Below are 13,390 nucleotides of genomic sequence, written 5' to 3' on the forward strand. Positions count from 1 at the left end.
ACTTCCCTCTAGGCCTACGGTTTCAGTGAGAGAGGAGCTGTCGGGGTCAGGCTTAGCCTGAGTACAGCCGACCCACACCCGTGAGGCAGGGCGAGATTTCCTACTGCTATTCCTTAGCCCCGTTGCAGCTACCTGGACTGACATAACAGTACACTCAGCCGTAAAAAAAAAAAAAAAAAAAAAGGTTCGTTTGCATTATGACGGACCTGAAACAGTTGTACCAGGCGGTGCAACAGATCTCCACTGAGATGGAGGGGATCAAGCTACGAGTGGATGCCATCCAAGCTTCTGGCGTATCTCAGTTACAGCAGTTGGCTCAACACACAACCTCTCAGGTGGAGGGCATACAGAGGCAGGTGAGTGGCGCCCCTGTGGGTCGGCCTCTGGAGCCAAAAGTCAGCTTACCTGAACCCTTCCGAGGTAAGAGGTCAGATTTTTTCCGATTTCAAAAGGACTGTCTTTTGTATTTCCGGCTACGGCCATTTTCCTCCGGTTCTGAGGTACAGAGAGTTGGGATTATTATTACTTTATTGAGAGATGATCCCCTCATCTGGGCACATTCGTTACCAGCCGACTCAGCTTGCTTACTAACTGTAGAGGCGTTTTTCTCCACAATGGGGTTACTGTATGACGACCCAGACAGGGTACGCACGGCTGAGTATAACCTACGACGTGTGGTGCAAGGGGATCACGCTATAGAGAAATATTGCACAGAGTTTCGTAGGTGGGCAGCAGAAGTACATTGGAATGACCCCGCTCTACTTAGTCAGTTTGAGACAGGGCTCTCGGACCAGGTTAAAGACCATCTAGTTTCTCACCCTGTTCCGGGAGATCTAGATGAGGCCATGCAGCTGGCAATTAGAGTTGGACGGCGCCTCCGGGAGCGTGGAGACAAGAGTCCTAGGGGGGGTTAGCCCTCCTCAATTCTCTGTTTTTAGAGAGGACCCGGGGGGACCAACCCATGCAGATTGGGGCCACTGTGCGAAGTGCTAGACCCAAGAGTGAAGGGTCCCACACAGTACGCTGTTTTGTGTGTGGAGGGATGGGACATGTAGCAAGGGTATGCCCCTCCAGAGAATGGTTCGCCAAGGAGAGTAATAACCCCAGGTCTATTGAGGGTAAAGGGAGAAAACCTACTAAGGAGCGAGGTGTGCATATTTCCTGTACTCAGACTGCCGGGTTGACCCTTGAAGGATGGGTAAATGGGCAGAAGTGCCGGATTTTGGTTGATTGTGGTTCGGCAGTCAAACTTATTGACTCAGAGTTTTGCGAGCAATTAAGGGTGAGTCCTTTGGTCTTGAAGTCACAGATACCAGTGTGGGCTATTGATAAGACCCCTCTACAGCAAGCTGTCATCTCCAAACAGGTGGAGGGTCTGGAGTTTATTGTGGGTGGCCACCGGGAAGAGATTGACTTGTTCTTGTTGTCTAAATTACCAGCACAAGTAGTGTTGGGGTGGCCCTGGCTGAAGCAGCATAACCCTATTATCAACTGGGAGACCGAGTCAGTAGTTTCTTGGGGGCAGGGGTGTAATGGTCGATGTCTGCCCATATCCGTTATGTCTTTGTCTATAGACAATTTGCCTCAAGAAATATGTGAGTTCAGGGAGGTCTTTGAGGAAAGGGCAGCCAAGACATTACCACCACATCGCACCTATGATTGCTCGATTAAATTTATACCAAATGCAGTGCTACCCAAGACACGGTTGTACAATCTCACTATTCCGGTGAGGGAGGCGCTCAAAGAGTATATTGAGGGGAGTCTAGAGGTGGGGCATATTTGCCCATCTAAGTCCCCAGTAGCAGTGGGGTTTTTCTTTGTAAAGAAGAAAGATGGAGGGTTGCGCCCTTGTTTGGATTTTAGGGAGATTAACAAAATCACGGTGCGGAATCCCTATCCCATTCCGTTGATCTCGGATCTATTCAGCCAGTTTACGGGTGCCCGCTGGTTTAGTAAAAATAGATTTACGTGGGGCGTATAACTTGCTGAGAATCAAGAAGGGGGATGAGTGGAAAACAGCGTTTAACACACCCCTAGGACACTTTGAGAATCTGGTGATGCCTTTCGGTTTAACCAATGCGCCTGCGTTTTTTCAGAATTTTATTAATGATGTACTAAGTGCCGTCATAGGGAGGGGGGTTGTGGTCTATCTGGACGATATACTCATTTACACCCCGGATTTGGAGACTCATTGGGAGAGAGTGAGAGAGGTTTTAGATCTCCTGAGGGTTAACCAATTAAGTGCTAAGCTGGAGAAATGTGTGTTCGCGGTCAATAAATTATGTTTCCTTGGCTATATCCTATCGGAAAAGGGATTCGAGATGGACCCTGAGAAGGTCAGGGCAGTCTTGGAGTGGCCGCGACCTGAGAACCTAAAGGCGGTCCAACGGTTCTTGGGGTTCTCCAACTATTATCGCCAGTTTATCAAGGGATTTTCTGAGGTTGTGAAACCTATCTCGGACTTGACTAAGAAGGGGACTGACTGTGCTAAGTGGTCGCCAGAGGCGCTAGCCGCGTTTGAAGAATTGAAGAAGCGATTCTCGTCCGCTCCCATTTTGAGACAGCCGGATGAGAGGTTGGCCTTCCGAGTGGAGGTGGATGCCTCCTCGGTGGGGGTGGGAGCAGTACTTTCTCAAGAGTTCGAGGAGGGTACGCATCCCTGTGCCTTCTTTTCTAAGAAATTCTCTGCCTCTGAACGGAATTATGACATCGGAGATGGGGAACTACTGGCAATAAAACTAGCGTTCGAACATTGGCGTCATTTCCTGGAGGGGGCCAGAAGGCCAGTCCAGGTATTTACTGACCACAAGAATTTGGTTTATCTTGGGTCGGCGAAGAGATTAAATGCACGGCAGGCCAGATGGGCTCTATTTTTTGCGTGGTTCCATTTTACCGTGACTTATGTGCCGGGTTCGAAGAATGTTAAGGCTGATGCTTTATCCCGGTATATGTCGACTGAGGAGGAACGAGAGGCGCCTGCCACTATTCTTGGGGATGGAGTGGTGGTAGCAGTATTGGGCGCGAAATTGGAGAAGGCCTTGATCGAAGCGCAACACGCTGCACCTTCCAAGATACCTAGAAACAAGCTTTTTGTCCCAACTACTCTCCGACAAAGTCTCCTGAGGGAGTGTCATGAGTCAGTTCTTGCTGGTCACCCGGGGGTTTCAGAGACCATGAGATTGGTGTCTAGGAATTTTTGGTGGCCAGGGTGGAGTAAGGATGTCTTGCAGTTTGTTCAAAATTGTTCGGTCTGTGCAAGAGCCAAGGCGTCGCATACCTGTCCCCACGGTCTTCTACATCCATTGAAACCTCCTAAGGCACCTTGGACTCATCTGTCTATGGATTTCATCACGGGCCTTCCGGTGTCTAAGGGTTTCACGGTCATTTGGGTAGTCGTTGACCGCTTCACGAAAATGTGCCATTTGATCCCGTTTTCCAGGCTGCCATGTGCCAAGACACTATCAGAGGCGTTTATTAAAGAAATTGTAAGGTTGCATGGTCTTCCTGAGGAGATCGTTTCGGACAGGGGTCCGCAATTTGTGGCTAAATTCTGGCGGGCTTTTTGCAGCAGGTTGGGAGTTACACTGTCGTTTTCCTCCGGGTTTCACCCAGAGTCTAACGGACAAACAGAGAGGAAGAATCAGGATGTGGAACAGTTTTTGAGGTGTTTTGTTCGAGAGAACCAGAATAATTGGGCTGACTTTCTCCCCCTGGCAGAATTTTCCCTAAACAACCATGATTCCAATGCCACAGGTACCACACCTTTTTTTTGCTCCGGTGGTAGACATCCTGTTTTCGGAGTATTTTCTTCCATTTCTTCCCCAGTTCCGGAGGAGGAGCTATTTTCTAAAAAGCTGCAAGGGGTATGGTCCCGTATCCGAGAGAGAATCTGGTGCGGGCGTCGCACCAGGCTAAGATCCAGGCGGATAAGAAGAGAGGAGAGTTGCAGTTCTTCCCTGGTGAGATGGTTTGGTTGTCCACCAAGAATATCAGGTTGAAGGTTCCTAGCAAGAAGCTGGGTCCCAGGTTTGTGGGTCCTTTTAAGATCATCAAGATGGTAAATGAAGTGGCGGCGCAGCTGCAACTACCTAAAAAGTGGAAGATAAACCGGGTGTTCCATGTCTCCTTGTTAAAGAAGGCCAAGAAGGGAACGTCTCCAGCTAAGGTTCCACCAGTTTCTGAGTCCGGGGAGTATGAGATATCCCGAGTTCTGGATAGCAGATATGTTCGGGGGAAGCTACGGTATCTGGTGGCATGGAAGGGATACGGTCCTGAGGATAATTCTTGGGTTCTGGAGTCGGATATGTCAGCCCCCAGACTCGTGGAGAAATTCCACAAGGAGTTCCCGAAGAAGGATGCTCCTAGAGAATCCGGAGTCTTCTCCTTGAGGGGAGGATCCTGTTAGGAGTATTTAGGTTCATTGCTTTCTATTTTTCTTACCTGGGGAGTTTTTGGCTGCGCAGTGTCTGGGGTGGCATCCTGGCGCTGTGGGGTTGTCCTGTCGTGAGTATTGGTGCACACCTTCTGACTTGCACGCGCGCACTGCTGGTAGGCAGCTTTATTTCCTGGTTGATTAGTCTGTCCTCCCATTTGCACCTGGGAGGAGTGGTCTCTACTCTGTATTTAAACCCATGCCTCCCATGGTTCTGTGCTGAGTGTCGCTTTTACAGAGCTAGGCCTTAGCAGGAGGAGTAGGTGGTTATCTTGGATAGAGGAAGTTCCGTGGTTGGTTTTTGGGAGGTTTGGGTGAACGAGTTGGTTTGTGTGTTTTCCCCTCTGTGTTCACCAATCCTCCCTCTGTGTATAATTGACTGTGTGAGTGAATTGCCGTATCCTTTGATTTCTACTCAGTTTCCCTTTGTTTGTTTCCTAGTGTAAGGTTCCTTCCCATATTGGTTTGGGGATATCCTTTCCCACATTTTTCCTGTGTGCTGCTTGTGTTGTAAGTCAGCGCACACCCTTGTCAGTCCCTGTCAGTAGCAGCTTCACTTGTTCGTTAGGGGTGACCCCCTTTAGTCTCCAGTCCCTAGAGATCTTATAGGGCATTCCTTCTCCCACTTCCCTCTAGGCCCACGGTTTCAGTGAGAGAGGAGCTGTCGGGGTCAGGCTTAGCCTGAGTACAGCCGACCCACACCCGTGAGGCAGGGACCGGGATAGCTAGTGGGAGTAGTGCAGGGCGAGATTTCCTACTGCTATTCCTTAGCCCCGTTGCAGCTACCTGGAGTGACATAACACATTCTGCGGGAGAAGAGAGAAACAGCAATACTAACAAACTTGCCCCCATGGTGGGGATACTCCCCCTCCCCGCCCCCGGCCACCTCCACCAAACCTCACAGGACTTTCCACAGGACACGAATAACTGCCAGGAGCTTCTTCATGCTGCTTGTAACCGGAGCGACAAGCACTGAATGGTGGGTGGGAGGGGAATTTCTAGGCCAGGGGGGCGGGGACTTCAGGAGGGAAACACCCCCCTCCTTTCTCAGGTGCTAGTTATGAATAGAGGCCAATGGGGGCCCCCCCCCCCAGACTTCTAGGCTGCAGGACCCTCAAGGGAGGGGAGGGGGACCCCTTGAACTTACTCCGGCAAAAAATGCTCGTCTCTAGGGGTTTTTTCCGGACTCCCCAGCCAGCGGACCCGGGAACCTAAAGAAAGTTAACCTAAAGTTCCTCCCCGCACAGGGAAGCCCCGTACCCAGTGCAGCAGATGCGGCCAGGCGCGCGCATGAGCCGGAGTGCTCCCCCAGCGGGGGGAGACGAAGTAACTTCAGAAAAACCAGGAGGAGCATAGAAAAGCAAAAAAAAAAGGTCTTCAGCATGTCAGGTAAGAGGGGGGAGAGAAGCAGACCCCTATGAGAGGTCAGAAACCCTGCTCCCCCCTGACCACCTGTCCTGTCCCACAGGACAGAAAAAAGCACAAGGGAGGAGCAGGTCTTCTGGCCTCTTATAGGGGTCAAAGCTGTTAGGTAATTAAAAATTCCACCTGTCCTAACAGCTCATAGGGGCAGGAATACCCCAGTTGTGCTGCTGTTGGGTGTAGGGGGAAATATTACTAACATGAAGGGAGAAAGAAGAATATACTTTATATTTATGATCGTACCAAGACTTTGTATTTTTAGTTCAGTTGTATCTTGTGGATAATGTTAGATAAGTCTCCGTCTGTAGTTAAGTGCATGTCTACAAATACTGCAGGTTATTGGGTGAATAATTATTAAATTTTAAGCAAGTTCAGCTAAGGCAGGCTGTCTGATCATATTTCTGGTCACGTCTCAGGAACCCCTCAGAAGAAAGACAATAAGAAGAGGTGGAATTGTTTCAGACGTAACCCAAAAAAGAAACGCCAGTCAATAAAGGAAAGGCTAAAGCAGCAGTGGATTAAACTGAAGAAACTAGCAGTGAAAATGTAATGTTTTATAACTTTATATAGAGGAACATATAAAATGCTTCCTTATGTACAGTTGCACTTCAGTCTTGTTATTAGTTTATGTGATCCATAGTCTGCTTGCCTTTTCACAGAGCTCTGCAGATATACTTGCCTATCAGACAGTTCTTCTATGATATTATACACCCAGAGTACAGCCCAGTGTGTGACGTCTATGCTATTATGTTCCTGGTTGATGTCATTAATTTTATCATTGTTATCTTTGGATACTGGGCATTTGGGGTAGGTATTCTCTTCATCTGTTACACTGAAATGTTAAGACAAAAAATGGCTTCGATGCAGAAACTGAAAACCTGAATTTTTAATTTGCAGAAACATTCTGCTGCCGCAGATATCACGGAGTCTCTGTCTGAGGATCAGGTACCAGAGGCCTTTCTGGTTATGCTTTTACTACAGTTTGGCACCATGATTGTTGACAGAGCCATCTACTTGCGAAAGACAATGTTTGGAAAGTGTGTCTTCCAGGTTGTCCTTGTGTTTGGAATTCATTTCTGGATGTTTTTTATTCTTCCTGGAGTTACTGAAAGGTACAGTGCTCGGCAAGAAGTAAAACAAATGACAAAAGCATTGTATTGTTCACTGTATTAGGCTCTGTTATTCCAGTTTGTATGTTTAGAATATGAATAATTTCCAGCTAGTACAGAAACAGAGATTCACTACAACTAGAGAAATGTAACATAAAGTAGTCATCATAAGGCAGGGATTTTCCAGTTTTTCCCCATCTGGTTATCCCCATCAAGAGCACTATTGTCAACCTCCTCTTAGCCTAAAATAACTTCCTCCAGTCACTAGTTAATATCATTAAACTGCACAATAAATGGGAACAAGAGACTGAAGATTGAGGTCATAGCTATAAAGTGTGCAGAGGTATCAGTCGCTACAAGGTCTTGGGCCCCGAGGGGACCCCAAAGGTCCCTCTGCCACATAAAATATACAACTATTCTAAATGGCACAAAGTAGGTAGGGGTCCTGGTACAAATTAAGTTATGCCTGTAGTTGAGGCTACTTTGACACAAGCATATTTTTCATTGTTTTTCCATTTTTTTCTGTCCATAATGGACACAAAGGCATGTTCTCACCATTTTTTTTTATCCATTTTGCATCTACCACTGGGGTGTAGTTTCCTAATTAGGTGGCCCATCATGTAACCAAAGATAGCTGGGTGGATATCTTTTTTTTAAGGGGGGGGTGCCTTTCTAAAGTTTGCCTAAGGCAGCAAAAGCCTAGGTTCACCCCTGCCTATGATCACAGGACCAGATGCCCTGCCTTTTCGTTTTATTATTATTCTGTGCAAGCCAGATTTATTGTTTTACAACTAGTTGTCCCTATCGAGGGGAGGTTGTGACCAAACAGTGACCTTAGTCACTGGGCACATATGGAACAGGTAATTTCCTAGCTTTCCAAAATGAGGAAAGGGGATGGAAATGGAACAATTCATTTCCCAGCTTCCAAAATGGGGAAGAAAAAGGAAGATGGACCTCTGGCAGGAGAGGGTGGCTAAGCACAAGCCAGTCTTCATCTTTGTAAACAAAAGGACTCTATCTTTCTTTTATTTTGAAAACTGTTTTGCTTGTTTGTCATCTTGTTTGAAACATTCCTTATTGTCCCTTTAGTCTATGATTGAGCAAATTTAATTATTCAGTATGGGCTTGCGTCATTTCAGATTTATTTTGTCTCCATGTCCCCGGATGTCACATAAATTCTGCTTTATTTCCACATCCTAATTCTTCACTATTGTCTGTTTTGCAGGAGATTTAACACAAATCATGTGGCACAGCTATGGTATTTTGTAAAATGTCTGTACTTTGGTCTGTCAGCTTATCAGATCAAGTGTGGCTACCCTAACAGAGTCCTGGGAAACTTTTTAACAAAGAGTTACAATTGCATCAACCTCTTCCTATTCCAGGGGTGAGAGAGGTTCCATTTATATTTATGGACCACATAGTGGCCTTAGCCTTGGTCTTTTCATATGTAAATGTTGAGAATTTGATTTAGGTTCTTTTCTTACTCTCCTCCTGTAGTTTCCGTATGGTGCCCTTTTTGACTGAGATGAGGGCTGTCATGGATTGGATTTGGACAGATACCACACTTAGTTTGTCAAGTTGGATATGTGTGGAGGACATTTATGCTAATATTTTTATTATGAAATGCTGGCGGGAATCTGAAAAGGTAATAAAATCTGCATTTATAGGCTTGCATCTTAGACCTGCCAAAACCTTCTTTTTTTTTTTTTTTTTGCATACCTCTTCCTCAGCTATACTGTAAAATATTGTTAATCCAAAGTCATTCTGCATGAAAACATTCATGGTGGTAGATAGATGGAAAGAAACATATATAAATATTAGGGTAAGTTCACACTACTGATACACTGCCTGATTCTGAACGTTAAAACACGTTCAGAATCAGCGGCGTATAAAGCAGTTCCCATTCATTTCTATGGGAGCCGGCATACGAGCGCTCCCCATTGAAATGAATGGGCTGCTTTTTTCACTACGAGCGCTCCCATTGAAGTGAATGTGATGTGCTCGCGTGTAGGGCTCGGCATGAGCAGAACTAGCCGTATACGCGGGCACTTCCCATTCACTTCAATGGGAGCGCTCGTAGTGAAAAAAGCAGCCCATTCATTTCTATGGGGAGCGCTCGTATGTCGGCTCCCATAGAAATGAATGGGAACGGCTTTATACGCCGCTGATTCTGAACGTGTTTTAACGTTCATAATCAGGCAGCGTATCAGTAGTGTAAACTTACCCTTATACTGTATTCATAATATACAATATATACTGTATTTATAATATACAATATATATATATATATATATATATATATATATATATATATATATATATATATATATTTTATTTTGTGAGTCAGTGGTAGATAAAGGTGGGGTAAATATGTAGGACAGCATTAGAAAACAACTATATTACTGCAATTTCGCCCACACGGGCCGGAAATGCCATTTCACAGTAATTGCAAAGTGGATGGGATTCATGCGAATCCCATGCCCATTTTGCGTTTAAAACCACAGTGCGGACCCGTTGCAATTTCCAAAATTGCAGTATGTCAGTTATATCTATGGAAACACCGGCGGCTTCCCCGTAGATATAATTGTAACAGAAAGTCTGCGGAGTTAAACTCTGTGAACTTTCTGTTCAAAGCGCTGCGGGAAGAACTGCAATGCGTTCCTGCCGCGGTTATTCCCACAGTGTTTTAGCACTGCAGATCGTCCCGTGGGGCACCCTGTGCCAAAAATATGCCAACATTTTTTTAAGCCAACTAATCTGTGGTCTAACATTAACTAGACAGTCTAACAATACAGATTTATCACATAGCATCATACACTTTAATAAATCAGGCATATTTTAGGACTGTTGGTGCCTTCTGTATTTGCTGACTTATTTCCTGCTATAAAACATTTTTTCTAGAAATATCCAGAGCCCCCAGGCCAGAAGAAGAAAAAGATTGTGAAATATGGAATGGGAGGAGTCATTATTTTTGCATTGATCTGCATTGTCTGGTTCCCATTACTCTTTATGTCCTTAGTGAAGTCTGTGGCCGGTGTAACTAACCAACCACTGGATGTTTCTATTCAGATCAGCATCAGCGGCTATGAGGTACAAGATGACTGCAACCTTACTACATTAAAATATATATGTTTTACACCTAAATCATCCATTCTGCATGGTCTGATGCTTGTACTTTCTCATCTGTCAATGACTTCCTCTACCATGACTATGTTATCAATATTATTCAAAATTGTGACAAAACCGCGAGATGACAGAGGCATGTACATAGACAAATTATGGGAAATAATCTTGTCTGCTATCTTGTCCGAGCTTCTCCTCTGCAATAGGTCATTTTCTGATCACACATTACCTTTGTAACATATCCATACATCTTTAAGCTGTTGCAGGAAGACGATAAAAAGGATCAGGTGCTGCAATTCAACATGTCTGATCCTTCTTTTTGCCTTTTTACAGTATTATCTGCAGCTGTATACAAGTGATTAGGGAACCTTATGGAGTGCTAAACCATCCATAGAAGGAGCTGCTGTGGTTCACAAAGTTTGTTTATAGGGTGCTAAGCATGATCAGATATCAGGCATGGCAATAAAGGCACATCTTCCAACTTTCAGGGGATCAAAAGAAGGACAAAACCTGTAGAGCATGCTGGGGCAAAATTATATGTATAAATCTCTAAATCCGCCCATTACCCCCTTGGCCATGCCCCAATATCACCCAGTGCCTATGTGCCCTTACATAATATAAAGCAACTTTAGTGACTCCAGCATTGTTTTATGCTCCCTTGTGGACCCAGTGCAGTATATTGGCCCCTTTGTCACTTACACAGTATAATGTCCTCCTTGTGGACCCCACAGTATAACGTCACCTCCTTGTGGTCCCCTACACTTTATAATTCTTCCCTATCATGATCTCCACACTATAAGAACGTCTACTTCTAGTGGTACCCACCCTACAAAAATGCACAAAAGAAAAAAAAAGATTGATACTCACCTCTCCCCTTTCCCAGGCAATCCATTTCAGTTTTTGCTGACAGTAGCTTCAGGGAGCAGCAGATGCAATATAGTAACATCACTACAGTGATCCTGCTTGCTTCCAAGCTGCCAGCAGAAAAGGACTGACTGATGAAGTAGGGAGCCGACAGCAACCTGCTTCTCCATGATGCTCAACTACATTAGCATCCGGAAGACATAGATAAGTTGAAACCAGAACATACCTCCCGCCACCTAGGACAGCACCTGAAATGCAAGACTGTGTTGCTGAATCCTGAATGGTTGGGAGGTATGTTAATGGAACCTGTGACATAGAAAATTCAGCACAATCTGCAAACAGTATATTAACCAGGTGGAACCGATTCCAGATACACGTAGTGTGAGAAAATATTCAGTATAACCTGTCACTTATCTAGTGAAATCTTGCTCATTCTGTGTCGAGAAGTCAAGGAGATGGTCCTAAGAGTGATTGACAGCACAGTCATAGAGGGGAGGCTGTCAGTCACTGGTAGGACCGACTCCTTGACTTCTCAACATAGGAGGAGAATAGGTATACTGAACCTTTTCGCCTACAACTAATTCTGAAGCTTTTCAGCTCCTCCTTCATTTTTGTGACTGGATCCCTTCAATCATTTTATCAGCAGTGAATTGGGTAATTATTTATAACTTATACATCACATATAAAGCATAGATAACTGTATACTAATACAATGATAATACACAGTAGCCCATTCACGAGCCTTGCTTGCAAAATATGAATTTTAGTATATGTTCTACAATGTATCTAATGATCATTCTTAATGTTCTATTTTAATTGTATTGTCGACATACTACCATATCACATCATCTAGAAATCAGTCGAGCAGAGATCTTAATAATAAAGGGATTTTTTTTCCCTTATTTTATATATATTAGCCTCTGTTCACCATGAGTGCTCAGCAGCAGAACCTGGTCCCCTTTTCTCAAGGAGCCTATGATGAAATGACATATAGATACGCATTACACCCTGTAAGTATACCGGGACAGGAGAAGGTGTTTGCTTTTCTCCATTGTTTCACCATTGGTACTAACATTGGTGCCAGAATCACTGGTAACATCAGATGGCTGAATTACTCTGTTTCCTACTCCTATTTTATACCCAGTCTGCAATGCAGTTCATTGTTAACTACATGCCCGAGGACATTGTTACTGCCAAGATAAAGAGTAATGCCAGCCTGCTCTGGACCATTAGCCCAGCAAGCCGCGAAGCAATGATCGAGGAACTCTCAGAATCTACCCAGATATACTTTGATATTCACTGGAGTATCCTCAGGTAAGTTAGCATGTGTAGATGGCTCCTGTCATGCTGGTAAAACATACAGGTACCACCCTGAGGTTATTCCAATATCCATCACTTTTGTGTTTCAGGAATGCATCTATTGTAAAGAGTGCAGAGAGTTTTGGGAAGCACACAGTATGCTATGAAGATACAGAAACCCGCGACCATATAGTCCAGATGCTAAAAGGAGAAAGGAAGGAGCCAGTGTATGTATTTTACATGAGGCCTCTAGTATGACTGCCATGCCAAGCATATTCATGGCTTAATATGTCTGGTCTGCAAGGAAATAGTTAAAGAGTTTTGCAACCATTTCTTTGTATTTCCTCATTATATCTCTTGATAAAAATAGAGCAACTTTTACATCCGTCTTAGGCTACATTCACATGATGTGTTCAAAAGTTTAACAGACTTCCTAAAAACAGATACCAACAGAACGGTATCCATGAGCATAGGAATAACATGGTTCAGTGTTGTACAAAAAAAAAAATGAATCCATTAGTGTCCATCTGTTTGTATCAGATATCAAAATTTAGTTTACTTTGCTAAAAGCAGATGTTTTGTTTTTTTTAGCATTGAACCCCATGCAAACAAATGCTCTTCAATAGGTGTCTGTTTTAGCAGATGGTCAAAATGTAATGTGAATTTTATCCCCAGATCACACTCAGAAGGTTGTAATATGGCTGCAGGTACAGTCCTGACCGTGAGTCTAATGACCCACACCTATAGCCAGGGCCGCCGATAGGCCAGTACTACTGCTACTGGCGTCAGGGGCCCGGCCAAATTGAAAAATGGGGGGGGGCCCGGTTTTGGCCCGCCACCGTGTGCCGGCCCCCTGGTGCCCGTAGCAGTCATTGTATGTCCTATTTCAACTCAGATCTGCATCCAGAGGACGCAGATCTGAGTTGAAGACATACGCGGCTGAAGCAAGGAGCTGACACAGGTCAGCTCCTCGCTTCGCCGCTGCGTGCCTCTCTCGCTGACACATATGCGGCTGAAGCGAGGAGCTGACATGTGTCAGCTCCTCGCTTTGCCGCCGCCGCTACTACTGGCTTGTAGACGCGATGTGATCACATCACGTCTACAGTAGCCGGCGGTAGCGGCGAGGCGAGGAGCTGACACA

The 13,390-nt window shown here is 45.1% G+C and overlaps 1 protein-coding gene across 1 annotated transcript in view; it reads left to right on the top strand.

Moving 5' to 3' along the window:
* The window catches only part of LOC142210033 (piezo-type mechanosensitive ion channel component 2-like), an 83,983-nt gene that overhangs the window by 66,671 nt on the left and 3,922 nt on the right, over positions 1 to 13,390 (top strand). Inside the window, exons 42-50 of the mRNA XM_075279063.1 lie at positions 6,271 to 6,400; positions 6,514 to 6,661; positions 6,752 to 6,966; positions 8,189 to 8,347; positions 8,461 to 8,608; positions 9,865 to 10,053; positions 11,868 to 11,960; positions 12,095 to 12,264; positions 12,360 to 12,476. Of these exons, the coding sequence (XP_075135164.1) occupies positions 6,271 to 6,400; positions 6,514 to 6,661; positions 6,752 to 6,966; positions 8,189 to 8,347; positions 8,461 to 8,608; positions 9,865 to 10,053; positions 11,868 to 11,960; positions 12,095 to 12,264; positions 12,360 to 12,476 (1,369 nt within the window). The remainder of the gene's footprint in view (positions 1 to 6,270; positions 6,401 to 6,513; positions 6,662 to 6,751; positions 6,967 to 8,188; positions 8,348 to 8,460; positions 8,609 to 9,864; positions 10,054 to 11,867; positions 11,961 to 12,094; positions 12,265 to 12,359; positions 12,477 to 13,390) is intronic.

The sequence above is a fragment of the Leptodactylus fuscus genome, chromosome 6 (assembly GCF_031893055.1).
Source record: "Leptodactylus fuscus isolate aLepFus1 chromosome 6, aLepFus1.hap2, whole genome shotgun sequence".
Classification (NCBI taxonomy): domain Eukaryota; kingdom Metazoa; phylum Chordata; class Amphibia; order Anura; family Leptodactylidae; genus Leptodactylus; species Leptodactylus fuscus.